At 51.7% G+C, this 25,475-nt stretch overlaps 11 protein-coding genes across 11 annotated transcripts; 6 read left to right on the forward strand and 5 right to left on the reverse strand.

Moving 5' to 3' along the window:
- Positions 1-113: 113 nt before the first annotated feature.
- Positions 114-596, reverse strand: N7496_009518 (CMGC protein kinase; the record flags this gene model as incomplete). Its single annotated transcript, XM_056702432.1, has 2 exons — positions 114-462; positions 580-596. 2 exons carry the CDS (start codon positions 594-596, stop codon positions 114-116), a joined length of 366 nt encoding a protein of 121 aa, XP_056551432.1.
- Positions 597-1,924: 1,328 nt separating this feature from the next.
- N7496_009519 (DNA topoisomerase 1) lies at positions 1,925-4,963 on the reverse strand (the record flags this gene model as incomplete). Its single annotated transcript, XM_056702433.1, has 6 exons — positions 1,925-2,059; positions 2,121-2,570; positions 2,632-2,871; positions 2,926-4,431; positions 4,510-4,697; positions 4,909-4,963. The coding sequence occupies 6 exons, from the start codon at positions 4,961-4,963 to the stop codon at positions 1,925-1,927; spliced, it is 2,574 nt and encodes an 857-aa protein (XP_056551433.1).
- A 704-nt stretch (positions 4,964-5,667) lies between these two features.
- Positions 5,668-6,854, forward strand: N7496_009520 (F1F0 ATP synthase subunit gamma; the record flags this gene model as incomplete). Its single annotated transcript, XM_056702434.1, has 4 exons — positions 5,668-5,723; positions 5,866-6,440; positions 6,499-6,611; positions 6,668-6,854. The coding sequence occupies 4 exons, from the start codon at positions 5,668-5,670 to the stop codon at positions 6,815-6,817; spliced, it is 894 nt and encodes a 297-aa protein (XP_056551434.1). The 3' UTR covers positions 6,818-6,854.
- A 933-nt stretch (positions 6,855-7,787) lies between these two features.
- Positions 7,788-9,293, forward strand: N7496_009521 (uncharacterized protein; the record flags this gene model as incomplete). The annotated part of the gene is made up of 2 exons (XM_056702435.1): positions 7,788-7,928; positions 8,025-9,293. The coding sequence occupies 2 exons, from the start codon at positions 7,788-7,790 to the stop codon at positions 9,291-9,293; spliced, it is 1,410 nt and encodes a 469-aa protein (XP_056551435.1).
- A 642-nt stretch (positions 9,294-9,935) lies between these two features.
- Positions 9,936-11,453, reverse strand: N7496_009522 (F-box protein; the record flags this gene model as incomplete). The annotated part of the gene is made up of 1 exon (XM_056702436.1): positions 9,936-11,453. The coding sequence occupies one exon, from the start codon at positions 11,451-11,453 to the stop codon at positions 9,936-9,938; it is 1,518 nt and encodes a 505-aa protein (XP_056551436.1).
- A 252-nt stretch (positions 11,454-11,705) lies between these two features.
- N7496_009523 (putative disulfide isomerase) lies at positions 11,706-13,239 on the forward strand (the record flags this gene model as incomplete). Its single annotated transcript, XM_056702437.1, has 3 exons — positions 11,706-11,855; positions 11,932-11,939; positions 12,018-13,239. The coding sequence occupies 3 exons, from the start codon at positions 11,706-11,708 to the stop codon at positions 13,237-13,239; spliced, it is 1,380 nt and encodes a 459-aa protein (XP_056551437.1).
- A 334-nt stretch (positions 13,240-13,573) lies between these two features.
- Positions 13,574-16,836, reverse strand: N7496_009524 (ribosome biosynthesis protein KRE33; the record flags this gene model as incomplete). The annotated part of the gene is made up of 2 exons (XM_056702438.1): positions 13,574-13,772; positions 13,847-16,836. The coding sequence occupies 2 exons, from the start codon at positions 16,834-16,836 to the stop codon at positions 13,574-13,576; spliced, it is 3,189 nt and encodes a 1,062-aa protein (XP_056551438.1).
- Positions 16,837-19,286: 2,450 nt separating this feature from the next.
- N7496_009525 (putative capsular associated protein) lies at positions 19,287-20,426 on the forward strand (the record flags this gene model as incomplete). The annotated part of the gene is made up of 1 exon (XM_056702439.1): positions 19,287-20,426. One exon carries the CDS (start codon positions 19,287-19,289, stop codon positions 20,424-20,426), a length of 1,140 nt encoding a protein of 379 aa, XP_056551439.1.
- A 13-nt stretch (positions 20,427-20,439) lies between these two features.
- N7496_009526 (uncharacterized protein) lies at positions 20,440-21,219 on the forward strand (the record flags this gene model as incomplete). The annotated part of the gene is made up of 1 exon (XM_056702440.1): positions 20,440-21,219. The coding sequence occupies one exon, from the start codon at positions 20,440-20,442 to the stop codon at positions 21,217-21,219; it is 780 nt and encodes a 259-aa protein (XP_056551440.1).
- Positions 21,220-21,705: 486 nt separating this feature from the next.
- N7496_009527 (glycoside hydrolase family 16 protein) lies at positions 21,706-23,003 on the reverse strand (the record flags this gene model as incomplete). Its single annotated transcript, XM_056702441.1, has 4 exons — positions 21,706-22,029; positions 22,099-22,522; positions 22,580-22,815; positions 22,878-23,003. The coding sequence occupies 4 exons, from the start codon at positions 23,001-23,003 to the stop codon at positions 21,706-21,708; spliced, it is 1,110 nt and encodes a 369-aa protein (XP_056551441.1).
- A 1,030-nt stretch (positions 23,004-24,033) lies between these two features.
- On the forward strand, positions 24,034-24,645 carry N7496_009528 (uncharacterized protein; the record flags this gene model as incomplete). Its single annotated transcript, XM_056702442.1, has 2 exons — positions 24,034-24,145; positions 24,251-24,645. The coding sequence occupies 2 exons, from the start codon at positions 24,034-24,036 to the stop codon at positions 24,643-24,645; spliced, it is 507 nt and encodes a 168-aa protein (XP_056551442.1).
- Positions 24,646-25,475: the final 830 nt, after the last annotated feature.

Below are 25,475 nucleotides of genomic sequence, written 5' to 3' on the forward strand. Positions count from 1 at the left end.
GTGTCGATTAGGAGTCAATTGCCTAAAAGCGCACGACTATCTTTTCCCTCGCGTGAGCGCTCTCCATTATGTTATGCACAAAAATGATCCCTGGACTATCTCAATGCATTTAGTCAAGGGTGTCGAAGAAGATCCTCAGGCATTGGCCGCTCCTCAGGACTGGTTTTCATCAAAGCCAATAAAAATGAAACGAAGCGCTCCCTAACTTCCTTATCCAACCCTGGCGTGAATGCCTCCGACATGAGTCCCGGTCTGTCTATAAGAGGCGCATCCTTGAATTTTCCTTCACCATAGAACATTGACTGGACGATATCTGGCTTGCCCTTGTCTAGTAACGGTTTTAGGAAAGGACCAAAGAGGTCTATCATCTCTGCCAGATGCTGTTTGTCCTCGGTCTTATCTTGCTGGGAGATGGGTACTTTGGCCAAGTAGCCGGATTCGATACGAGTGTAGTCCTTCACTCTGACGAAGATGTTCTTCAGTTGGATCTCTATTAGAAAGTGGTGTCAGATACTATACCAAGCTTGAGCGTAATTGGGGCACCGTATGCAAGTACACTACCTGTATGAATCGAATCACATTATGATCATGGGCATAATCCAGCGCAGGTAATAATTGAATAGTGAAGCATCGCATGAGCTAGTTCGGAATCCTACTTTCAGGAAACCAAGTCTGAAAACTATCGAGAGTTTCTCTAATAAGCTTAAACATAAAACAGGCGTGAGCCCAGTTGGGACCTTGTGTTCGAAGTCATCGACCCGGTGACAGATTTGCTAGTATCCAGCCTGTCCAGGTTTGGCATTTCTCAAGTGTTTGAGAATCTCTCTGTCAAACACGCCGTGCTCTGCGCCGTAGTATTCAGCCCCGAGAATCTTGAAAGCAAGAGATTCATGAGGATCTAGATGATCTTTGCGCCTTTAGATCGTGCTTTCTCAATGTTCATGGCCGCTATGGCGACCCATGAGGTTGGCCATCGCAAGCCTGCCCGAGACCAACCATTACAACACTTGTGGAATACTCGTCCATGGCTATCGAGTCACCTGGGGATGGGAATTACTCGAAAAAGAACATTTCCACTCAATAGAGAATTGATATTTGATATTGGATACCTATCTGGCTACCCCGAGTACAAAAACCGCTGACAGCGGCGATGGTATTTCCAGGAAACCGGCCACAGCTAGAAGAAGACCATCTTTTCCAATAGCAGACCAATGATCTCTTTCGCTTTTCAAGTGGAAATACATAGTTTTTGTCAAGATAGCGCCACCGACTTGGGTTCTGCTGCATAACTGGCAGTTTGCTCACGTTAGCGTTATCTCGATTAGTCCTCGTTGGTCCCCATCGCGCAGGGAATCAAATTTCGCTTTGGACCTTCCATGAGAGGTGCAAGACTCCTCGGGTTCTTGTTCATCTCTTCTGCTAAAAAGAATCTGTAGTTATCAGAGCGACTACTCCATCGTGTCTTTATCTACAAGAAGTTTCGTAACAGGCATGATAGAATACATTGTGATCTTCGATTCTAGCTAAGTTGGGCTACTATGGACTGATCGAGAAATATTGGGCTGAATGCATGGGCAATGCGGCAACCAAAACAACTGAGTTCAATGCAATGCAACTTGAATCTTTTTTGCAGGTGTTTTTGTGCTTAGTGTAGTTAAAATCTTTCCGAGAGCGCCAAAAATGGCATTTGGCGTGTGCAATGTGGAACGCTTGGTTATTCTTCAAGTGTGTGACAAACGGGGCGGGTAAGCATCAAAACCGCGGCGAGTGCCGTGCATCGTGATTCAAAAACAAAGGCAACGAAAGAAAAGACGAAAAGAACAAAAGGCACCTCTTCACTGTTCAGGGCTTGAAGATGGCAAAAGATGATATTGTACGTACAATCAGGACTGCCTGTGGCAATCTGATTGTAGATGGAAATGGCTTAGAACTCCCAGTCCTCCTCAACGGATTTGATGGCCCATTCGAACTTCTCACGGAGAGCCTTGGAGAAGAACTTCTCAATGGGTACGTTGAACTTCTTGCTGAAGACAACAGTGAGACGGGGGTCGATGTAATTCTGGGAATCGCATGTTAGACAGGTGCACGGTATTTTCGTTCAGCAAAGATTCAAAACTCACAATCTTTGAGGTACCCAAGGCGACCTCCTTGTTGTCTTCCTTGTCCTGGGCCTGGAGCAACATGGCATCAATGCGCTGCTCCAGCTTTTTGATGCTGCCCTCGATCTTTTCGACAGTAGGGCCACGGCCCTCTGCCTCGACCTTCCCGGTCTTGTTCTCTTTCGCGTATTTTTTCTCTAAGTCTTTGACGGTGCTCAACCGTTCGGTGAGCTCCAATGCCTTCATTGCCTTTTCGCCGTCTGCCACGAGCTTCTCGTTGTCCTTCTCGAACTTCTTCGTGATCTTCTGAGTTGCCTCCTCGACCTTGAATGCTTGGTATTCCTTGACCCACTCGGGGGTCAAATCCTCATCCAGCTCGAAGAACGAAGCGCCCTTCTTCTTCTTGAGGGAAGGCTCGAGGTCGAGCATCTGCATCCTCAGTCGCCATTTTTCGAGGCGAAGTCCCTTGATCTGAAAGAAAGCAAGCCCGTTAATACGCAAACACAGCCACCTTAGTTCCAGCAAGACGTACCCGTTCACTCATCTTCTCCATCTGGTTGGCGTGAGCAGCCCCGACCGTTCGCTTGTGGTTACACAGAATGGCAACTCGGCGGTTAGCATCGTTATAGGCCTTGATCTTCTCGGGAATAGTGCCAGAAGCTTTCATCTCCTTGAGCAACTCGCTCATGGTGAAGGAAGCATTGTAAGTACGGAACACCTTGGCGGTCAAACCAGGCATGTAGTTCTGCAAGTGCTTGTTGAGGGCGGAAGTCTATGATCTGTTAGCAAATCTCATCACTATGGCTCAAGAAGTAGATTTTCGTACAGTCAGGCGGTCAAAGATCTCGTCACCATTCTTCTTGGGCGCCTTCTTGAAGATCTTCAAGTTCTTGAAAACTTGAGGGTCGACCATAACTTCGTCGTAGAATCGAATACTATCCTTACCCAGGAAGTCGAAGACGACAGTCTGTGGCGGTTTCAAAGTGATGTTCTCGTACTTCAATGAGCAGCAGCCAACGGTCTCCGCCTCGTCTTCGCCCTTCTCATTACCAGCACGCAGAGCAAATTTGTCAATCAGGTACACAGCTGTCGCCTTCTGACGCTCCACCATCAGGTCGTTCTTCATGTTCTTTGTGTAATCCTTGCGGATCTTGTCGATGTGCTTCTTGAGCTCGCGGGCCTTCTCAAACTTCTTGTAATCGCTTTGGCCCTTGACATCGGAATTGGCAGCCAGCATGACGTATTTGTAGTTACCGTTGATGTTCTCCTGCCACATAGCAAGCCACGTGCCTTCCTGGTCATGCTTCACTTCCTTCCACTTGTGACCTGGAGGTGGCGGGGGAACTTTGGCCTCCTTGCCGATGTTGATGGTGACTTGCTCCGGCTGCACACGGGTCTTCACGCGTCCAGTCTTTGGGTGCTCACCTCGGCCACGGAATAGCGAAGGCGGTTCCACACGGAAGTTGCCGACTTTTTGTTGACGACCATCCCAAGTGCACGTCATGTAGGGAGCTTCTTGCTCATCCTTCTCGGCTTTTAGGCGCTTCTTCTCTGCTGCAGGTAGATTGCGCTTCTCCTCACGCTGGGCGTCGTAGTACTCAAAGATAGGCTTGAAGTCGCACTTGCCAAACTCTTTGATATCGACCTTGTTGCCCTTGGAATCCTTGGCGCCGCCGGTTTTCTTCAGGATGTCCTTGAAATCCATAAAGAAGTTCTTTTGGAAGACAGGGTTCTCCACGTTATGCGTCGAGTTGAGCATGCTTCCGAAGAAGCCCGCAACCTCCTCGGCCTCGGGATGAAGAACCACAGGAACACCGTCGTACTTCAACTTGACGTTCTTAGGCAGAGGCTCGTAGGGTGGAGGGAACACCACACCGTTGTGCTCAAGAGTCGTCCACTTCTTGGTCCCATCGCCCTTGGTAGGATCGTCCCACCAGCGATATTCTTCCTCCCCATCTTCCGCATCCTCGCTCTCAGCCTTGACCTTAGCTTTGACCTTCTTCAGAGAAGCCGGCTCGGCCTTCACCTTCTTCACAGAAGATTTATCATCCGCGGGCTCCTTCTTGACGCCATTCACTGCCTTCTTGGTCGTAGCCACTGGCTTAGCTTTGGAGGCCGAGGGCTTGCGCGCGAGACTAGCCACCTTCTCTGCCCGCTTCTCAATTTTCTTCTTCTGCGCGGTGAGTTTGCGCTCAATCGGCACATCGGAATCGGATTCTTCGCCAATTGCCGTCTCGGAGGCCTTTGGGAGCTTTCGTCCGTTGAGGGCCAGCGGAACGTCATCATCCGATTCGGGGTCTTCATGTTTGACCGAGGTTCGCCGGCGCTTGCTCTGAGAATGGTCAGTCGCTGAAACCAAGAGACATCAAAGTTGCAAAAAACTGCTGTTCCGGGCCAAAGTATAGCGTACCAAGGGCTGGTCATCTTCGCTGCTCTCAGGCTCGGTATATGACTTCTTTTTGTCAATGCTTGCCCGCGACTTGCGCTTGGCAGGCGCATCCGCGTCCTTCATGTCAACGTCTTTGTCCTGTACGGGTCCAAAGCGAACCGACATGCCGGGATCGAGATCACCGTTTGTCGCAGGAGACTTGGTCGAGGCTAGAGAGATAGATGATCGCATGCGTTAGTTTAGTTCGAGATCAATGTGTAAGCGGGGGAATGTAAGACCAAAGACAAGGCTGAGAGTGAGATGTAGCTGAGAGAAGGTGAAGATGCAGAGATATGTGATGTGATGCGATGAAAGGTGTCCTCGAAGGAGAATAAGAGCCGAAGGGTGTACATGCAGCAGCGTCACACAGAGAAAGCTTACCATTGGCGCGGCCGTTGGCGCGCACGAGAGGGATATCGTCCTCAGAAGAGCTCATGATGTTGGCCTGAAAGCCTGGAAGGCGCACGGGAGGTTTGGTGTAAAACAGACGAACGCTGTGGTTGTGAAAGAGTCCTCGTGCGCCGAGTCTGGCAAACGGAGCCGCTTGATAGAACGAACTAGTCAGGGAAATTCTGACCAATGAAGATGGGAGTCGACTTCAGAAGAGGTGACAACGCATCAATGATGCGCAGGGGAGTGGGTGTGGGGGGAGAGAGTAGAGAATGAGGATGAGGAGACGAGCGCGGAGACGAGGAGAGTAGAGAGGGAGGGAGAGGAGACGAAAGTTAGGAAGTTTGGGGGGAGGAGGAATGGAGGGAATGGAATGGAAAACGAGGCCTTGACCTCATTCTGCCTGAGGCCCCCAAACACAGTCCAGTTCCCCGATTTGCCCGGGTGGCTGCCTGGAAGCTCAGGCCATGACGTACAACAAAAACAGTGACCAGTTACCCGACCTTCCCGTCCTGAGGCACCAAGGCGCTAAGGCCACCAAATTACGCCGGAAGTCGGGACAGCACACCGTAGAATTGCGCCCTTTTGGGTTTAGCGCAGGAGCGGCAGCCAGGAGTTCGACTTCGCACTTCCCGACAGTCCGTCCCAGCAACGAACAGCAAAGCGAGGCCTCTGCAACCCTGCCCTGCTCCCCCTCCCCCCTCTCCGCAGTTTCTGTCTGCTCTCTACCACCTCAAAACCCTCTTCGCAATGTTCTCCCGCACCGTCCGCCCGGCCGTTCGGGCTGGCAGCGCTGCTGTCGCTCGGTAAGTCTTCTTCCGATGCCCGCCTCGTGGGCAGGTCCTTTCACCCGACGCATTCGACACCACCACCTCGATACCGTCTTCATTGAATCGATTATCCTACTCAGCAAAGGGAAGCTCCATTGATTACTGACGCCTACTTAAGCACTGCCCCGACCAATGCCGCCAACTTCGCGACTCTGCGTGAGATTGAGGGCCGCCTCAAGTCCATCCGTAACATCGAGAAGATCACCAACACCATGAAGATCGTTGCCTCGACCCGTCTCACTCGCGCTCAGAAGGCTATGGATGAGTCCCGCAACTACGGTCAGACTTCCAACACCGTCTTCGAGCAGGCCGAGACCAAGCCTCTGGAGGACAAGAAGACTCTGTATGTCGTGGCTAGCTCCGACAAGGGTCTTTGCGGTGGTATTCACTCCGGTCTCTCCAAGGCCACTCGCCGCCTGCTGGCTCAGAACCCCGAGGCCGACATTGTCATCCTCGGCGAGAAGGCCAAGGCTCAGCTCTCCCGTGTCGTTCCCGAGAAGATCCTCCTGAGCTTCGCCAACGTCTGCAAGGATATCCCCACCTTCGCCGACGCCCAGGCCATTGCCGACCAGATCTCTCTGCTGCCCACCGACTATGCTAGCGTCAAGATCGTCTACAACAAGTTCATCAACGCTCAGAGCTACGAGGCTACCACCATTGAGGCTTTCTCTGAGGAGGCTATCACCCAGTCCGGTAAGTTCTTTTTGCGCTCCAGAGAAGCTATAGCTTGCTTACAAAACCTCTCTTTTAGCCAACATCTCCGCCTACGAGATTGATGACGAGGCTCTTGCTGGTCTCCGCGAGTACGCTCTCGCCAACAACCTCTTCTGGGCCATGGCTGAGGGCCACGCCTGCGAAATCTCGGTATGTTTCTACCATCCTCTCATCACAATGAATGTAGGTTTCTAACAAGTTATTAGGCTCGTCGCAACGCCATGGAGAACGCCTCCAAGAACGCTGGTGAGATGATCAACAAGTTCCAGATTCTGTACAACCGTCAGCGTCAAGCCGCCATTACCGGTGAGCTGGTTGAGATTATCACCGGTGCCACCGCCTCTGCCGACATGTAGAAGCCTTGATCTGCTTCTATGGGACGAAGTCACCTTTCAGTGTAGACTTGTTGATATTTAGATCGACCCACCGTTTTTGTAAAATCAGTGTCAATCCATTCCGATTTCTTTTGTGCTCTTCGGCCGAGTTAGTAGGCTGATGGCCATCATCTACCTTTTAAGATTGCTGCCCGAGTATGTCCTTCGTAAGCTGTCTTCCTTGATTTGTCTGGATAGCCTATCTTGCCTTCATAACCTGTCCTGCCTTGATAACCTAGGAAGCCCCGGAACTTCTCAGCTCCCAGCTTCACACCTCAGAACGTTAACTCTCGCATCCCCACCGTTTTTTCGTCTCTTCTCACCTCGCTCTCCCTCGCGCCGCCAGCTGCGATTGCCTATTTCGTAATTGATTGTTACCACCAACTTCTGTTGTCTCCCTCAGGGCACGCTCTGCGATTGTTCAGAAACAACCATCACCATCAACTTCTCTTTTTCTCCTCGACCCTCTCCTTCTCCTCGAATCTCACTTCCCCGAGCCACTCTCTTCTCCTCGAGTAACACTATTCTTCTCGAGCCACGCTTCTCTCCTTCGTGCCACGCTCTGCGATTGTTCTCCCTCGCAAGCAATCGTTGCCATCAACTTCTCTTTTCTCCTCGAACCTCCCTTCCTTGAGCCACACTCTACGACTGCTTTACTCTGGAAACAATCGTTACAGTCAACTTTTTTTCTATCCTTCGAACCACGCCCGGCGATTGCTTCACTCCTGGAACAATAGTTACCATCACGTTCTCAGACCGTCCTACTTCTTCCGAGTCCTTTAACCAAGATTTACCTTTCCTCTGGACATGTTCACCCTCGAGCAGCTAAAAGCATTGACCCCCACATTTCCGTGACTGCTTGTTGTGAACACTTGAGCTTCTTGAGTATCACGACGTCCTCACTGCGGGCCTTCTTTTCTCGACCCTCTGGACTGTCAAGATGTCGACAATAATGGTTGCCGATCACTATGCGCTTTTAGGCGTCAGACGCTACGCATCAATCAAGGAGATCAACGTTGCTTGGAAGCAATTCGCTCTGAAGTATCACCCGGACAAGTGCAATGGCAATGATGCGCTCGAAGAATTCCTAAAGGTAAGCCATGCTCGCTTCACCGTACAGATACTTCTCATTGGTAGCCTTCTTGAGGCTCTTCACTGATATCGAGAACTGACAAATTATACATCACAGGGCCTGGAGGCTGCAGATACGCTGCGTGATCCTCAACGACGTGGAGATTACGACAAAGAACTCAGAGCCCATGAATTGCACTATCGGACAAATAGGGCTGGTGGGTATCATCGTTCACCTCAAACCCCTTCGGCCTATTCCTCGCCGCTGAACCCACAATCTCAGCACTCAAATAATCCAGGAGACTGGACAGACCCGCAACGCAGCTGGAACCGCACTTACAACGGAAACGGCTATCATGGTTCCCCGCCCAAATACAGCGAGGCACAGATGGACATGATCTTCGACACTGTTAAGAGACGAGAGAGGGAACGTATCGCGGCAGAGAGAGAGAAGGCGCGCCAGGCTGAAGCCGAACTGGAGAAACGCCAGTTCGTGACCGAGCAGGAAATGCACGCATCGGAAACCGATAACTGCCCCTCCGATGATACCTGGCCCCAAAAGGCACAGATTGAGATCTGTGAAGAGAAAAAGATAGCTCAAACCGTTCTTGATGGGGGAGAGTCAACGGGCGAAATTATCGAGGCGGCAGAGGGACGCTCCTTGGGACAGGATACGGAGACCTTTCCTAATGGCAATGGCCCAGCGGGTCTGGATACTACCGCATCTCATCGATCGACTGTTTTTATGAGTGCGACTACTTCCTTCCGTGATGGCAGCGATCTCACCTGGCTTCTCTCGACTCCTGATTCCCCGGCCGACTGGGACGACAGCTCGACTGACTCAGATGGAGGAGTACTCCTCGCCAACTTCGAGACACAAAACAAGGGCGAAGAGACAACGTATCTTGACTGTGATGATCTTCCTTGCACTGTTCCAGATCTTAACCCGACCAGACCCAGCTCCAGCTCTAACCCAGTACGCACCGAGCCGTCGACTGAAGGAACTGTGCATCCCGTGGAAAATCCTCAACCCCAGTCATCGCTACGCCCATTCATCCCGTACTTTAAGGCCAAGTTGGACGACCCTAGTTGGCGTTATACACATGAAGACATGTGTCAAGAGCTCCATGGTCTCGTCATGGATGCCGTTTGTACATGGATGGAGAGCAAACATCCCTCTCATTCTGATGGCAGTCCGCAAACTGCTACAGATGATGATTTTGCTTGTTCACATCTCGGTTCCTGGGACAAGGGGTTTGGTCAGCCCGAATGTGACAATTGTCATCTCTGGAAACCACTTTATACCCTGACGTGCCAGGGTTGTGGTTTGAAACGATGTGTTCGGTGCAAGTTTGAGAATTGGGAGAATTATGAGGTGACTCATTAATTGTGTGATCGTGGTGGACAACTGGAATCTTTGCTCAATCTTGTACATGAGATACCGGTTGACGGGAAAGACTAGAGACACTCCTAAATCCAAGCACGAGTCTCCAGAGACGTTCCAGGTCCTGACATTACCCTGTTCAACGAGGTCATGCCCTTGATATCCTATTGTGTTCTTGAAAATCATCATTATGATAGGGGTGAAGAAGATGCAATTGACCATTTCGATACTACTAAACTACACTAAGTAGCTCCGCGCAAGTTTCTAATCCTCCGTTCGACTCCAACACCAACACCAAACATACTATCATCTCTGTATCACGAATCAAATTTTATAGTTGGACTTGATGGCCGTAGGAGATTATTAATGGATTGTTGAATGTTACACGTAGCCATCACTGATAGCTCAAACAAAGAGACTCTGCAGAGAAGTTCTTTGACAAATTTAGCGTTTCCAGGTGTAATGGGGATCCTTTCTGGCCCAGGCCAGGCACATAAAGGCACCGTTTAGTTAGGCTGTTCGTCTTGGGATTTGGGCATGTGCAATAATCCTCCCATCGCGGTGCTTGGAGCTTGGGGTTGAACGGGTATTTCAGCTCATAGATTGGCCGATCAGAAATGAGAGAGTCACTGAACGAAAATCTACTCATCGATCAAATCGGTAGATGACCAGATCACGGTTCCGAGTCTCTCCTATGATGTATTTGTCACAGCCACAAAGCTTTGCTCGTCCACTTAGATCTGGTGCTTTCCTAGTGGCCAGCATCTTCTCTGTTTCAATCGTCAAGTGTATAGAGCCCAGTTCTCCAGTCTCCACGTTATCCTCGAAATGGAGACGGAAGATTACGCCGGATTCGCGATCAGTCACCTGCGCGATGATGCTGTTCCAGGAGTCGACCAGATGCTCCCACTCAAAGAGAGGCATTTGTTGGAAATTGTCGTTGCTTCGATATGCTGTCAGAATGTACCTCGGACAAATCCGAGCATAGGGACCAATCCCATTGACTGGAATGCCGACAGTGACGGTCTGGGGCACACCCCATGCTTGGGGCTGCTCGTTGGCCGGGAAGATACGAGCATTCTCGGTGATAAACACAGTCTGTCCATCATCAGAGACTTCAAGCTGTTGTATACATGGGAAGCCCCTCTGTCGAACATCGAAGAATTCAAGATCTTGGTATCCGAAGCGAGCGATAATGGACGGGGCCTGGTCTACCTCGGGTCCTGTCTGCGCCCCTGTGGGATCGAGAGATGGGCGATAGTCAGATTGCTTTGAGATATCCCACACGAATAAGGACTCGATGGGCGCATCCTCATCTGCCGTGTACAGACTGCGGTTCGGTTGCCAAATGTAGATGACATAGTGTGTCTTGCTGTGTGCAGAGAAGAACCGATCCCGCTCACTGAGTGGATGGCCTAGAAACATGATTTTCCACTCGTTACGCGGAACGATTTCCCATCCACCGTCGTTACCAGCACTCGGGGTGATATCAAAGGATGAAGCGAAATGACGATGAACGCCATCGCTTTCATTGAGCCAGTGGAAGGCTTTGGGCTCGGCCCATTCCACGACCAGTAAGCGCTTCTGAAGTCGTATTCTTCGAATCACTTTGCCTTCGATGATGAATGGCACAAGAAACTGCCTGTCGCTGTTCAGGTCTAAAAGCACGAGATACCGGTGCTTCGCTTGGGGGAAGACTACCAGTCCATCCTCGTAGGTCCACATTGATTCTGAAAACTGGCGGTCGACGTCACCCAGATAGTGACTGGCGTGCGACTCCCATGGCTGCACTGGGAACCATTGTCTCTCCCAAGACGACCCGAGGTCACTGCAAAGGCGGTGTTTCTGCACGGAGCGGGGTTTCCCTCGCTCTAGGTGGTCATATCGGGCGACCACTTGGTCAAAGGTACTTTGAACGAAATTTTCTGCATCAGGAGGGCCATTTTGCAGATCCTTGACCTCTTGTGTCCAGGGAAAGTGTCTCTTGAAAAGAGGGAGTAAGATATCCGGGTTACGAAAGGCCTCGTTCCACGCCCGTGAGACGCGGCGACAGCGTACAAGGTCCGTGGGCTCTAATAATTCTAAGATAAGCCAAAAAAGGTCCCTAGGCAGAAAAGCAAGGTCACGACAAGTGTCTTGGCCACTGTAAAGAGGAATAGTCATCGTGGTGTGGCATTGTAAGCGGTACTTAAGGTTATCAAGGCGTCCGAAGAAGGTCGAGCCGCCGGAGCTTCCTCATTGGAGAAGCTTTTCTCTCCGCATGCCAAGAGCTTCAGGACACCTTGCGTAATAACGCGCCTTTTTTCTGTTTGATCTGGCTTTTCCCCCTCCGTCTCACGAACTTGCGATGCTCGTCGGAGCGCCTGCATAGATTTTGCGAAACCTCTGAATTATTAACACCAATCCGCCTTCATGATGTTGCCACAGAGCTCGTTGTTGCTCGTCGCTTCGTTGCTGGCTGCGCTGCCCGCCAACGCTGACGGAATCTACACCAAAAAGTCGCCGGTCCTCCAGCTCAACCAGAAGACCTACGGATCACTTATTGCGAACTCGAACTATACTTCAGTAAGGATACCTGTCCACCAATATTTGCCCAAGGAAAATGCGCTATGGGCTAAATGCTAATCTCCAATTTCTATAGATCGTCGAGTGAGCTCTCCCCGCACGGCCGAACGATTCCACTCCCAAAAGTTTTCCTCCAAGCTAATTGACCTCTGCTGTTGCTAGGTTCTACGCTCCTTGGTGTGGTCACTGCAAAAACCTCAAGCCCGCTTACGAGAAAGCCGCCCAGAATCTGAACGGCTTGGCCAAGGTCGCCGCCGTTAACTGCGATGACGACGAAAACAAGCCCTTCTGCGGTCAGATGGGTGTGCAGGGCTTCCCCACCCTGAAGATTGTGACACCGTCCAAGAAGCCCGGAAAGCCGCGCGTGGAGGACTACCAGGGTGCGCGCAGTGCCAAGGCTATCGTCGACGCGGTGGTCGACCGCATCCCCAACCATGTGAAGCGCGCAACGGACAAGGACTTGGATAAGTGGCTGGGACAGAATGAGGAACGACCCAAGGCTATCCTCTTCACGGAAAAGGGCACTACGACCCCTTTGATCCGCGCGTTGGCCATTGATTTCCTGGGCGCCATCGACGTCGCTCAGGTGCGGAACAAGGAGTCCGCATCAGTGGAGAAATTTGGCGTCTCCAAGTTCCCCTCGCTGGTTGTCGTCTCCGGCGATGAAGAGCCCAAGGTGTATGAGGGCGAGCTGAAAAAACAGCCTATCACCGACTTCCTTAAGCAATTTGCCTCTCCCAATCCCGACGCTACCGGAGAGGCTGCCTCGCCCGCGGCCAAACCCAAGAAGTCCAAGCCTTCCAAGCCTGCAAAGGCAGCTCCCAAGGTTCCTGTTGTCCCCGATGACGAGGGTGAATCGGCGGCTGCAGAGGAAACACCCGAGGCCAAGCCCGTACAGGTCCCCATTGTTCCTCCAGTCCCTACCCTCGCTACCCCCGAATCCCTCGAGTCCGCTTGTCTGAACTCGAAATCCACCACCTGTGTGCTGGCCCTCCTCCCAGCCACAAGTGAGCCGGACTCTGCGCTCCCATCAGCGGCCACCGACGCACTTAGCAGTCTGGCTGAGATTGCACACAAGCACGCTCAGCGTGGTACGCACCTTTTCCCGATTTACGGTATCCCTGAGATCAACTCTGCCTCTCAGAATCTGCGCACTTCGCTCGGCCTGGAGGCTAGCGATGCCGTGGTGATCATTGCCGTCAATGCTCGCCGCGGATGGTACCGTCGATATAGTCAGGCAGAGGACTTTGGCCTCGCGGCTATTGAGGGGTGGATTGATGCCATCCGCCTCGGAGAGGGCGCTAAGGAGAAGCTGCCTGAGGGATTCGTCGCTGAGCCTGAGGCTGAGAAGCCTAAGGAGGAGCCCGAGCATGATGAGCTGTGAGGTCTAGCGCAGCCGGGATACCTAAAATATACTGCAGCTAGTCTGTACGGCCTTATGTCTCTAGCCTGTTAGCCATTATTGCATCCTACACTATGTGCTTTCACTTGTCAGAACAGACCCTACTCTTAGGTACATCTACTTGAAGTAATGGGAACTGGCATGGAAGACGAATCAAGTCGTTCAGATATATACAAGAGGTGAATATCCAGCACAACATGAAATAACTGGAACAACACTCTCTTTAAAGAGTACATATGGGTAGAAAAAGCCGCAAGAACACCGTAAGAAAATGCAGAGGAACGCCGTCAAAACACAGATAATCCCCAAAGAACATTTACTTTTTCCGGCCCTCGGTACCCTTCTTGATGATCTTTTGACGCTTGGAGTCAATCTCCTTGTCGTAGATATCCCGGGCAGTTTCGCCCTTCTTGCGCTTGGACTGCTTCGCCTTCACGCTAACGGTGGCGGCACCACCAGCACGAATCTGCTTCTCAGCGTCTTCCCAGGACGCGGCACCGTTATCAATTTCGTATCTGGAGACTAAGAATCAGTTATTGCTCATTCACGAATTCAGTAGAGAGCATCTTGAGGCAAAGGCCAGACTTACTTGTCGAGCGGAAGAGCGTCAATCAGAGCACGCTGCTTCTCGCGCATCTCCTGGTCAATCTCTTCACCACCCTCACGGAGCTCATCCTCCAGACCAGTCTCCAGAGGCTTGAAACGGTCCTCGACCACGGCGTCATCGTGGGCAGCCGAGGGGGCGGAGACGGGGATCTGCTCTGCGGGCATGGTGTCCGCAACGGCACCCTCGACCAGACTACGGAAGTGGGTCGAAATCTTACGCATGATCTTAAGGAACATGGCAAGAAGCTGAGATGAAGGAAGGCTCAGCTCCTTCTCCAGATCGTCCATGCTCTTCCGCTGCAGGCCAATGGCCAGGAGAATCGACTGCTGAACGCCAGAGAGGCTGACCTTGCCGCCGAGGCGGTTGGCAAAGTAGTACTCGGCGATTGCGGGGACCATATCCAGGATGACGTGGTAGTCGAGGAGGTTGTTGGCATAGCTGTCCAGACGCTTCAAGTCGAAGGGCGAGAAGGCGGCATCGAGATCAGCCTTCCTCAGAGTGCGAACAACGGCCGAGGAATCCAGCTTAGCGCCAGAATTGGCGGACTCGCAGATGCTCAGGGAAGTGACGGAGGGGAATTCGCGGAATTGGTAAGAGAGCAGGGCAAGGAAACGGCGGTGGAAGTCGCGAGAGAAGGCGCCCAACCAGGCGGCATCAGTCGCGCCGGTAGCCAGAGTGCGCAACATGACACAGGAGTGCTCGCCAGTCAATTCGTTGGGAGTCTGGCGCAGGTATACTGGGTTGAAGGAAGAGCGCTTCCAGAACTTGTGCAGAGAGGGGGTCAGACCGTAACTGACGCCGAGGTAGTCCAGAGAATCAGGGCGACGCTCGCTCAGCTTGCCGAACAACGGAGGCATGGAGCGGATATCCCGGACATGGACATTGTCATCGAGCAGGCTCGAGTTGGCGAGCTCCTCATCCGTGACACGGACCATCTCCTCCCGAGGGCCAGCCATCTCCTCATCAAGGCTGGTGAACTTGCCCTCGTAGAAGTCGGCAAGAAGCTCCAGGGCACGGGAACCGTAACCCATGCCGACGTACTCGGGGTTCGTAGCGATACGAACGATACGAGCGCCGGAGAGACCCGCAAAGTCCTCATCCTGGAACTGCTGGGACACCAGCCAGGGGATCAGATCACCGCCGGCACGCTGGCCACGGCTCAGGCTGTTGAGGACACTTTGTCTGCTGATTCGGCCTTCAAGGGCAACCTGAATCACGCAAAGTGGCTCTGGAAGCTTGGTGGCCTCTTCATCAATGGGCGGAACGAGCACATAGAGTTGGTGAGCGGGAGCATCGCTCATGAGCTGAAGATCATTAGGAGTGTTCTTGTAGTGGCTGGCGACGTACAAAGCCATCATCTGCTGCAAGAACTTCTCGGAGACAGGGTGGAAGGAGAAAAGCGTGTCGCGGTTGACCTGGAGCAGCTGGCACTTGGACGGGTGAGGGCAACCTTGAGTGTTCATACGGGACTTGGGCAAAGTGGCATCGAGACACAAGACCTTGTTCAACCACTTCTCAACCGAGTCACCGGGGGCGTAACGGATGGGCTCAGAGAGGGTGATTTCACGAAGTGACCGACCGCCGAGGCTCTTGTCGGTATTCTTCGAGATCTTGCCGGTGCTGCGGTCGGCAACATCGGCATCGGCATTCTTGATACCACCACGGGCCTGCTCGCGAAGCTGCTGGATCAGCTTCAAGGAGAGGGAACGACCAGTTCCCTCATAACCGTTGATAGTAGAGGCCATGAACACAAGGTAAGGGCCCATCAGCTTGCGCACAAGAGGCAATGGGATGGCAGCCGCCTCATCAATGACCAACAGCTCTGCCTGGCCCAGGACATGCGCATCCTGAGGTTGGATGTACTGAATAGTTTGGCGGTGGTTGCGGTGAATATTGACACGCACGATAGCCTTGTTGAAATCCGGGTTGGTCGACTGCAGGATGGTGTAATCGACATGGTCAAGGTAGCCCAGCGCATCGAAGCCCTTGAAGACGAACTCGAACAGAGTCTTCAAGTTCTCCGGGCTAGGAGAGGTAATGAAGATGTTGCTGTAGCCATGGGCAATAGCCGCGGCGATGGCAACACCAAGGGCAGCAGACTTTCCTCGTCCACGACCAGCTGTAAGCGCAACCGTGCTCTTCAGGGTCTTCTCAGCAATTGCGTCGACAAAAGTGAGGAGAGCCTTAGCCTGGTCAACAGTGCGAGCCAAGCTCAACAGTGGGCCAACGGGTTGCGACTCTGCCAGGCTGTCCTTGATTTCCTTCAATTCCTTCTTAGTGCCGGAGCTGGATTCGTCCGTGGATTCGGGAGGAGGGAGGGGCTTGACATTCTTGCCGCCGGAGATGGGCAGTACGTTCAACTCGTCGTCCACGACCAAGCAAGAATCGCAGCTTCCTAGAGACAAGATGAAACGCTCGTTGAAACGGGCAACGACATCATCGTGGGCCTCGGTGCGGTAGCGGGAGTGAATATCCATGGAAAGGGTGTACAGCTGCTTCAAGCTGTTCATGCTCTTCAACAACAACAGAACCATACCACCACCCTCGACGGTCTCAACAGTACGCGCCAGCAAGTTGGGGGTCATAGCCTCAAAGTCCTGCAGAATACACATGCCGTAGGTGTTACCCAGAATCTTTTCCGTTTCCTTGTAGTAGACATAGCGAATCTGGTTCAGGGTGATGAACAACTCGAAGGGATCCTCCTGGTTCGGCTCACGGATACCATGCTTGACCTCCCTCTTGATCTTGTTCTCGCGCTTCTTCCGGTGACTCGTGAAGCCCAGCAGATCCTTCTTGTAAGCCCACAGGACGGACTTGTTTTGCTTCACATCCACGCTGGACATGATGTAGTGAAGATGAACGATCACATCTTTCGCCCGGTCTCCAACGACCACGAAGAAGCTGCGCTTCTTCTCCTGCACACCATTTCGGATGAGGGCCGGGATACGCGAGTCAATCGCTTTACGCGGCATATTGAAGATGCGGAGCTGGCCGCGAGTGTCGTCGGGCCCTTGACGCTCGCTGTCGGATAATCTGTCGAAAGGAAGGGTAGGGCGACCAAGTACGATCCGAAAACTCTCGACTATTTGCCTTCGATATGTCTCGGCAAATGCGAATTCAATGATCAAAGAACAAGATGTCGCCTGGTTTCTTGTTTCCCAAAAAGGTCCAAGGAAAAAAAATCATATTGCTTGTGCATACCGCCTACCGTTTCCATGAAGTACATTCACCGCCTTCGTATGATTATGTCAGGTCGACGGTTAAATAATCACGTGACAAACAGGGTCTCCTCCTGTCGATGACTTTCCTCATCGGGTAATCAGTCTCCACTCCGCATTCGACCACCTCACAGTTCCACATCATTTATGATTTGCATGATGCATGCGTAGACCGTTCGACTTTTTTTTCCGATTGTCTCCTGTCTGGGGAAACTGTTGAGATTCAAAAAATGCCCGCACGAAGGACAAATTACGACATGCTTAACTGAGTTAACTCGTGTCGCTAGCGCGCGCTCTGACGTTCCAAGCACACCAAGTGGAGCGCACGGGAGCTAAGACTTGATTCTGGCCGCTGATCGCCCCGGCATATCTTGCTTTCTTCGACGCATTCCCAGACGTAAGAATCAAGGGCTTAAGAGTCGGCTCCCACCTGGTTGGATCCTTTCCCCATCTTATTGGCTGGGAAATGCAACATGCTGAAGCAGGGCCCATGGTTGGGTGCTTGATCAGAGTCCAACCGTCTCCGACTGACGCAACTTGATCCCCCGTCTGTTCCATATCGGCTGCTCTTGATTAGCTACCAGAAGGTCACAGCCTCACAGCTTAGACAAAGTCTCCGGCTCGTCCAGGATCCCTGTCAATCCCCTGAGATCTCCACCGGGACAATGTCCCGCATCCGGTTCCTTTTTTCGCTATGCGCTCCAGTCGTTCTTCTTTGCGTCTTCACTCGACATACTGTTATCCTCTTTGGCATCCAATTCAATCGCAATGTGGCGCGATGGCTTCTAATATAAAGTGTATGGAACGATAAGTAATTGGGCGCATAATGGTCCCGTTCTCCGCCGATACGGGGCTCAAGGCTTGTGTGGGGTGAGTAGGCTGTTGGGAAGATGCCATGTTCAAGCTCGAATGCCAGACTAGAGAAACAAGTGCTGACGGTTGTATTGACTTCAGGGTCTTCTTTTTGAGCTCCTTCTTCCTGGTGTCTTCTTACAATGCCACATATGCCTTTGGTAAGTTGATAACATCTTCACCAAGGCCCATCCAGCATTCGCAAACTGACCCCCCAATGTCCGTTAAGACCGCCCGGTCAGTACGGCTGTCCTGGTATGTTTCCTTCTGGGAATACTCTTGTTAGTGATAGGTCGATTTGTCCCGGTAGTGTCGCGACCTTCATCGCCGATAGGAAAACGATTCAACATTCCCACCAACCACCTCGAACTCTCATCGCGGACCTCATCTCCGTCCCCAATCTTGGGCTCTCGGGAACCTCCACCACCTTCAACCCGTTTCTGGTTGAAAGTTGGCCTGCTTTTATGGATTCTTGGTCTGCGCATCGAGTTATTCCGCCTAGTCACTCTTCACAATGAGTGCTCTCCCACTGGATATGCTGTAAGACTAGTTCTTTTCTGCCTTGCGTCTCAAGTTGGAGTTTCTAACCATCTTTCAACGACTTTAGTATGCGATTCCCTTCGTTATTTCGCTATATGACTACTGGCGACAACAGCGACCACGTTCAAGAGCAGGCTACTCTCCCTTGCAACCGTCGCAAAATCTGTCTTCAAATGTAGCCTACTATATCTGTCGGCGGGGCTTGCACAACCTTACGCAAAGTCAATTCAGGGGGATTTGTGCAGCCGCATTGATCTCGATAGGCGGCTATGCAGCTTCGTCGGTTCTCGAAGGCAGCCAGTCCACGTATATCTGCCCGATTGTTCTCAGCGGTGCAGCACGTCTACAAGCTATGAAAGCGGCCAATGTGGTGATTGATTCAATTCTCCTCATTGGGATCGCTGAACTCTGCCAAAACGGGGCCGAAAATGAAGTGTCTCGAAGAAAGCGAACGCTGTTTGCTCTTGGGGCTGGTCTCCTGGTAAGCCGTAACTTCGGAAAGCCGTGGTGAATAATGTCACTGACAATACACGATAGCTTGTTGCCGTAATCTGGACTATTATTGGGCATTTCGTTCGGAATAGCCGCCCTGAACACAGCGGTCAGCCCTTTTTAGACGCGAAGTACTCTCGCAGTGCTTTTGGCCAAGCGATACTGGTTGTCATATTTGTTCTATCAAGCTGGCAAATGGTTAGCCCTCTATCCTCCTCCATGTCTCATTACACAGATACTGACTCAAGATAAAGCTACCACACTTCGGGATTCTTGGGCTATCCATCTTTGGGGGATTCGTCTTCGTATTTTTCCCGGCAATGTCGACCCTTCTCTTCGAGCAGATGCCATTCCCATACATCTCCCAAATCCACGCCGCTGTTCCCGCCATTGCATCTTCGACGGGTGCAATTTTGTTTCTTCTTTCAAGGATATTGTCAGGCGAAGAGTCAAAGCCTTTATACCGTACCAACATCGTGCTGCAGATCCTATTCCTTCTCGTTGGTGGGGTTGGCCTAGCCTTTGCCATGACCAAGCATCATTTCTCCCATACCCACCCGATTGATCTTCTTATTCACAAAGCCACCCTTCACTATGACAACTATCTTCTGCAAGCGGGCGCCAGCAAGAGCCTGGCAGAAGCTGCCCAAGAGTATCGGAAGAGGTATCGACAGCACCCCCCACCCGGATTCGACAAGTGGTTTGAATATGCAACGAACCATTCTTCGGTAATCATCGACGACTTTGACCAGATTCATGAAAATCTTCTCCCATTCAGGGCCATCAGACCTGCAGAGATCCGAGACATGACACATCAGTTAGCGACAAATCCTTTCAATGACCTTGGAGCTATCAGCATTCGCATGGGCCAGGTCAAAGTTCAAGAGGGGATCAAGCCAACTCATGCGTGGATGGTGAAGGGAGCGGCTGAAATGATCAAAAAATTTGCCCAACACTTGCCAGACATGGACCTTGTTTTCAATTTGAATGACGAGCCCCGAGTGGCAGTGCCTTGGGAGAAGATGTTGCGGTTGAAACAGGCGGCATGGGCACAGGAACCTGTCCCTCAAGAAGAGTTAGTAGACCGGTGGTCGGGGGGCAGACAGCTTGGCTGGGCTCCAGTCGAACCAGCTGACCAAACAAATGCGACTATATTCACAGACGGTGCCTGGAGAGGGGTTTTTGATCCCTATGTCAGTGCAGTCTGTCCGCCCTCATCCCGTGTGCGCACACGGCGTGTCTGGAACCGACATGACATCTGCTTGAGCTGCGCAGCGCCGCATACTATGGGCCAATTCCCATTAGACTTCAATCTCGCCACAGAAATATGTCATCAACCCGATCTCGCTTTTCTTCACGGCCTCTTGATATCGCCGGCATCGTTCAAAGTGTCCCAAGAGCTGATTCCTGTCTTTAGCCAGAGTGCGCTTACTGGATTCAGTGACATCTCTCTTCCCTAGTCCCTGGAACTATATGGACAAGATTGAGTACAAGCCATCGAAGGAACATCCGGACCCAGAGTACTCGCAAAAAGACAACTCTTTGTATTGGGTTGGCAGTACATCTGAAGGCTACAGCCGATTTAACGAATGGAAAGGCATGCCGCGGCAGCGATTCTCACACTTGGTCAACAATAACACCCACAGCCAAGTCTCCGTGCTCTTACCCGCCGGTCATGGCCTCTACCAATATAAGACCATGGACGGATCTGCTCCGACCAAAGAGCTGAATCTGCGCACGGATGTGCACATCGCCGACCCAATTACTCGCTGCGGCGACTGCGATACTCAGCGTGATGAATTGGGAACCCGCTCCTGGGCTGACTTCCAAGCACACTGGTCCCATCGATTCTTATTCGATCTCGACGGAGCAGGGTTCAGTGGCCGTTTCCTACCTTTCCTCCAGAGCCATAGTCTTCCATTAAGAACCGGCCTCTTCCGGCAATGGTTTGACTCGCGGGTGATCTCTTGGCTGCACTTTGTGCCCGTCGACATTCGTCTTCATGGACTTTGGAGTACGTTGGCGTATTTCGCAGGTGTACCCGATCCCAACGCCAATGACCGTGATTCTAAAAAACCTCAAATGCTTATGGATTCACATTCCAACGAAGGCTGGTGGATCGCCGAGCAAGGGCGCAAGTGGAGCGAGATCGCACTTCGCAAGGAGGATATGGAGATTTATTTCTTCCGGCTGCTACTTGAATGGGGTCGTCTCACAGATGACCAAAGAGATGTTCTTGGGTATAAGGCGTGAGGGGAATAGCATTGCACATTGTATGAACTTAGATTAGTTTTCAGTAAATATGGGCTTTATGATTTCGACGAAATATGCATCACTACCGTGCACGCTTATCCAAATCTAGACATTGGAGATCCTCCACGTGATTATCTACGATTCCACGATTGTAGTTGTTGCTTTGGCATCGGATGATTCGACTTAAGAGCAATACTTTTCTGTTTCAATGCACATACAATCGCCATGCCAATGAATGCTTTGTGAACGAGTGTCAAGGGGTATTTAAAAACATCAACAGCACATCATCGCCCAAATCCGCCATAAAAAGTCATCAAAAAAGTCGCAGATAGCCTGTCAAACAGACGATATACATAATCGAAAAAAGGTCCAGCTGAAGAAGAGAAGAAAAAGAAGAAAAAATCACAAGAAGTCTTCGAAAAACACCAAAGAGGAATCACAGATTCCCTTCTCCCAAGTAGATACAGTCAGACGAAACCAGTTCACCTAAGCATGACCATGCTTGTAATGACCACGGCGGTGCTTCCAGGCTGGACGAGGCGCGGGGCGAACGTACGGCGCAGAGCGGCGCGAGTTGTTCTCACGGATAGCCTCGTTCTCGCGGGCATGCACGGCGGCGTGAGAGTGTATGTCACGCTTAGAGCTGCTGCTCTCTTGGTAAACCTTGAGAGAGTTGATGCGCCAGTATGTCTCGGTGAAGGCGGAGGGGTTGTCTTGGACGTAAGCGTTGCAGGTGCTAGCCTTGGAGGCACAGGTGCTAGAGGACCAGACGTTGCCGGCCCAGTCACCGCAGAAGGTGATGTCGAAGACCTGATATGGGATGTCAGTGAGTATTCCATTCCCAAATTGAAAGTTGATACGGGGGAGTAGAAGACATACAATTTGCAGATTGTTGAAGTGCGAATCAATATCGCAGCTCCCGGAGAACGCGGCAGTAGGGGTACCCCAGCCTGAAGGGTTAGGGCTGCCACTGGTAATATCCGACGGGACGCTGGAGTTCGAGAAGAACCAGACGTTGATGCCCGAAGACGTCCATTCGGTGGCGTAGACACCGCCATTGACTTGATTGAAGCCGTCGCCATAAGACTGGGAGCTGGAGCTGAGGATGCCGCAGCCAGCGTTGGAGGATTGGCCCGAGGCCTCGACGTAGCAGTTGCTTGTCTCGAGGGTGCCGCTGAAGCCGGAGTTGCTGATAGAGCAGCCATCGCTGGTGTGTAGGGTCATCTGGTTATTGGTTTGGGTGTTGACGCCTTCGATAATGTCGATTTCGCCATTGTTAGGCCAGTCCGAACCGAGCATCCAGCTAGATAACGTTAGTCTCTTTTGACTGGAGATCGGAATTGAAGGTAGATTGACTTACAATGCAGGCCAAGTACCGCAAACGCTGCCAGGCATGTGCTCCAGATCCAGAATCACCAGGCCATGTTGGTAGGTGTTGGTGCTCGCCAGGCGAACACTCTGACGGCCTGGGCTACTAGCAGTGTTCGTAGTATCGACGCCAATATACACCGAGCCGCCGGAAGTACTGATGAGGCCACCACTACTAGCAGTTGAACGGTCGACGTAGCTCACGTACCCGTTAGTCGGGTCCGCACTCTATAGGATTATCGAGTCAGTCTGGATGAAATAATTTCCGATGTCACAATAGTCCAACATACAGTGTAAAAGTCGAACTTGTCAAAGAACGAGTCAGTGGTGCCATAGTCGTCCTGCAACGTATAGGCAGCGGCACTGAGGTGGGCAAACAAGCCCAGGCTGGGAATGAGCGTGGATAGGACGTGCATTGTTCCCTTGTGCTATATAAATCGAGATCGAATTCGAAGAGAAGGATTGGACGCAGTCTATCAAAGACGAGCAGTCCTATGTAGATCGGATACTAGCACTAGGCAAGCAATCCCAAAAATGAATGGATGAAATAGACCAAAAGAAGGCGAGTTACTACCCTTGAGAGAAGGAAGGGATAGTAGATCTCAAAAATAAAGGAATGAAAATCGAGGTATAAAGCACTTTGGGTAACAAAGGAAGGACTAGGCGCCGGTGGCAGATACAAAAATCCCCGACAGGAACGGGAGGGCGACCTGTCAATCTTTTATACAGGACAAAGCAATAAAGAACAGACAATGCACAAAGAGCAAAAGACACCAGGAACCCACCGCGTGGCGGCAACGTAACGTAGGCCCTGATCCCTGGGCCCTGAGTGTGCACCCACCCGACCCGATCTTGAGACTAGGAGTGGGACATGCATGACAGGACCACACTCTGGAACGGGATCCATGTGAGAGATTGAAACGAAAAAACGCGGAGGGGTCTTCCCTCTATGGTAAGAGGGGAGCCAGAAAAAAAAATCTTAATATTTCCAGAAATCGAGGAATCCCTGGACCGAACGCTGGGTCCCGAGACCTAGATAGGATGAGTCCTTATCCACACGACCAAACAGAAAAGGGCCTGCAGCAGGCCGCGTTATCAGGACTCGTAGTCTGGGGTGTTCAAGGGCCGTGGAAAAGATAGCCAGTGGTTGGATCTCCAAGGGTCTGCGTGGAGCCCGGAACCGAACATTAGAGAGATCCACGACGGGGAGGACGGGGTTCTAGTCTCGACAGACCGACCGAGTGAACCTCTCAACTTTGCCCATTACTGCCAGTTTTGCCCTTTCTCGAGTCCTCAAGTCTGGTACGGACCGACCAAGCTGGGAGGATTGTTCATGAATGTGAAGTGCGGATCATCTGTGCGGCATCGACTATCCACGCAGTAAACCCATGCATCAGATGGTAGGGACACGCCACCTCCTGTTATGGCCCGGGGGAGGGCATTGGCATGAACTTCCGTTGGCTGGCAGACTCGTGGGAAGAGAGAGCCGTTAATCTGCGGCATTCCAGTCTCTCGGTCTGGCACTTCTTGTGGCTTCTTACTGTCCAATCTGAACATGGTTAGTCAAGAACTACTCAAGAGACAAAAGATTTCCCCAGTGCCTCATACAGTTACCTCGAAACCCACTAAGCAAGCTTAAACCCCATCTCCAGCCCCTCCCTAGTTTCAGATTCAAGCGCTGAAAGTTTGCACTTATTCGCCTGGGTGTTTCGGAAGTGCAGGGCGATCACTATTCTGCGACTGCTGACTCGTTCGTACCGCAACGACGGAAATGGAAGAGCTGGTGCCGAGCGCATGAAGATTCCTGCAACGACTTCTCACTGGCTCGAAGGCGATGCGGGCAATCTGCCACTGTCTGGCTCCTTTCAAGGCCTTCGGGCCTCTCGGGTAGCTCATCTGGCTCGGTCTGTCGCTGGGAGTCGTCGATCCCTGGCTCGTCTATCCGTTACGGGCTCGTCACTGGTTGTGCTCAGCTGCGAGGCCGATCCAATCATGTCCGTCTATCGCGGTGGCAAGGCATGGATCCACCAATCGTTCGGTCAGGTTGCGCCCATTTAAGCTTTTCTTTCTTTTTGATTTTTGATTTTCGGATATGCGGCCTCAAATTTGTCCTGGTTCGTTTGGTCTTCAGGGGGTTAAGTGGAATTTTCCATGGTTCTCTCGCATAAGATGGTCGGCAGATGAGCAGATGAGTTGATGAGAGGAGGTCTCGGTGTGGCTGGAAAGGAAAAAGCTGATCGGAACTGGGCCGATTTGCCCGGAGGATAATCTAGACTACGGATGCTTCAGAAAACAGAGTCTTCTAGATAGTCTATTCGTTTGAGAAGTCTGTCATTCCGTGACTCTTTGCCCTATCTGCTACATTGTACGTTTCTATTGCTACGCGCCCAGTTCTTTACAACAAGACATTGGAACACTAGAAGTATGCACTATCCCACATCCGCTACGGACTATTACTCTACTCGCCCACCGACAAGCACGATGATCGCAATATACCAGCACGCGGCGAGACCTGCCGAAGTATCATCAGTAAAGTCACATCTGACAATCTCGCCGAGATCTCCGGTGTCAGGATATTCCCCGTTCGGACAATGCCCTAACTAATCTCATTCGGCATGGGGCCCGACAGGAGATCTAAAATCCTGCAATGTGACCCCACACGGACAATGAGCACGCTACTTTAGTTTATATGCGACGAGGCAGACAAATCTCGGGGCGCATTTACTCTGAGGGGGAAATTCGCGGGGAGGGACATGGTGGTTTCCTTCATTCCCCGACCCCTGTACACTAACTTTAGTGATCACACCCTATACAGAGTCTAGCCAGGGGTATTTAGGACGGGGATCCCGGTCTATGTCGCATGCGCGTTCGGCATTTCGGGCATGAGA

The sequence above is a fragment of the Penicillium cataractarum genome (genome assembly GCF_028827025.1).
Source record: "Penicillium cataractarum strain IBT 29864 chromosome Unknown utg000008l, whole genome shotgun sequence".
NCBI classification, from domain to species: Eukaryota; Fungi; Ascomycota; class Eurotiomycetes; order Eurotiales; family Aspergillaceae; genus Penicillium; species Penicillium cataractarum.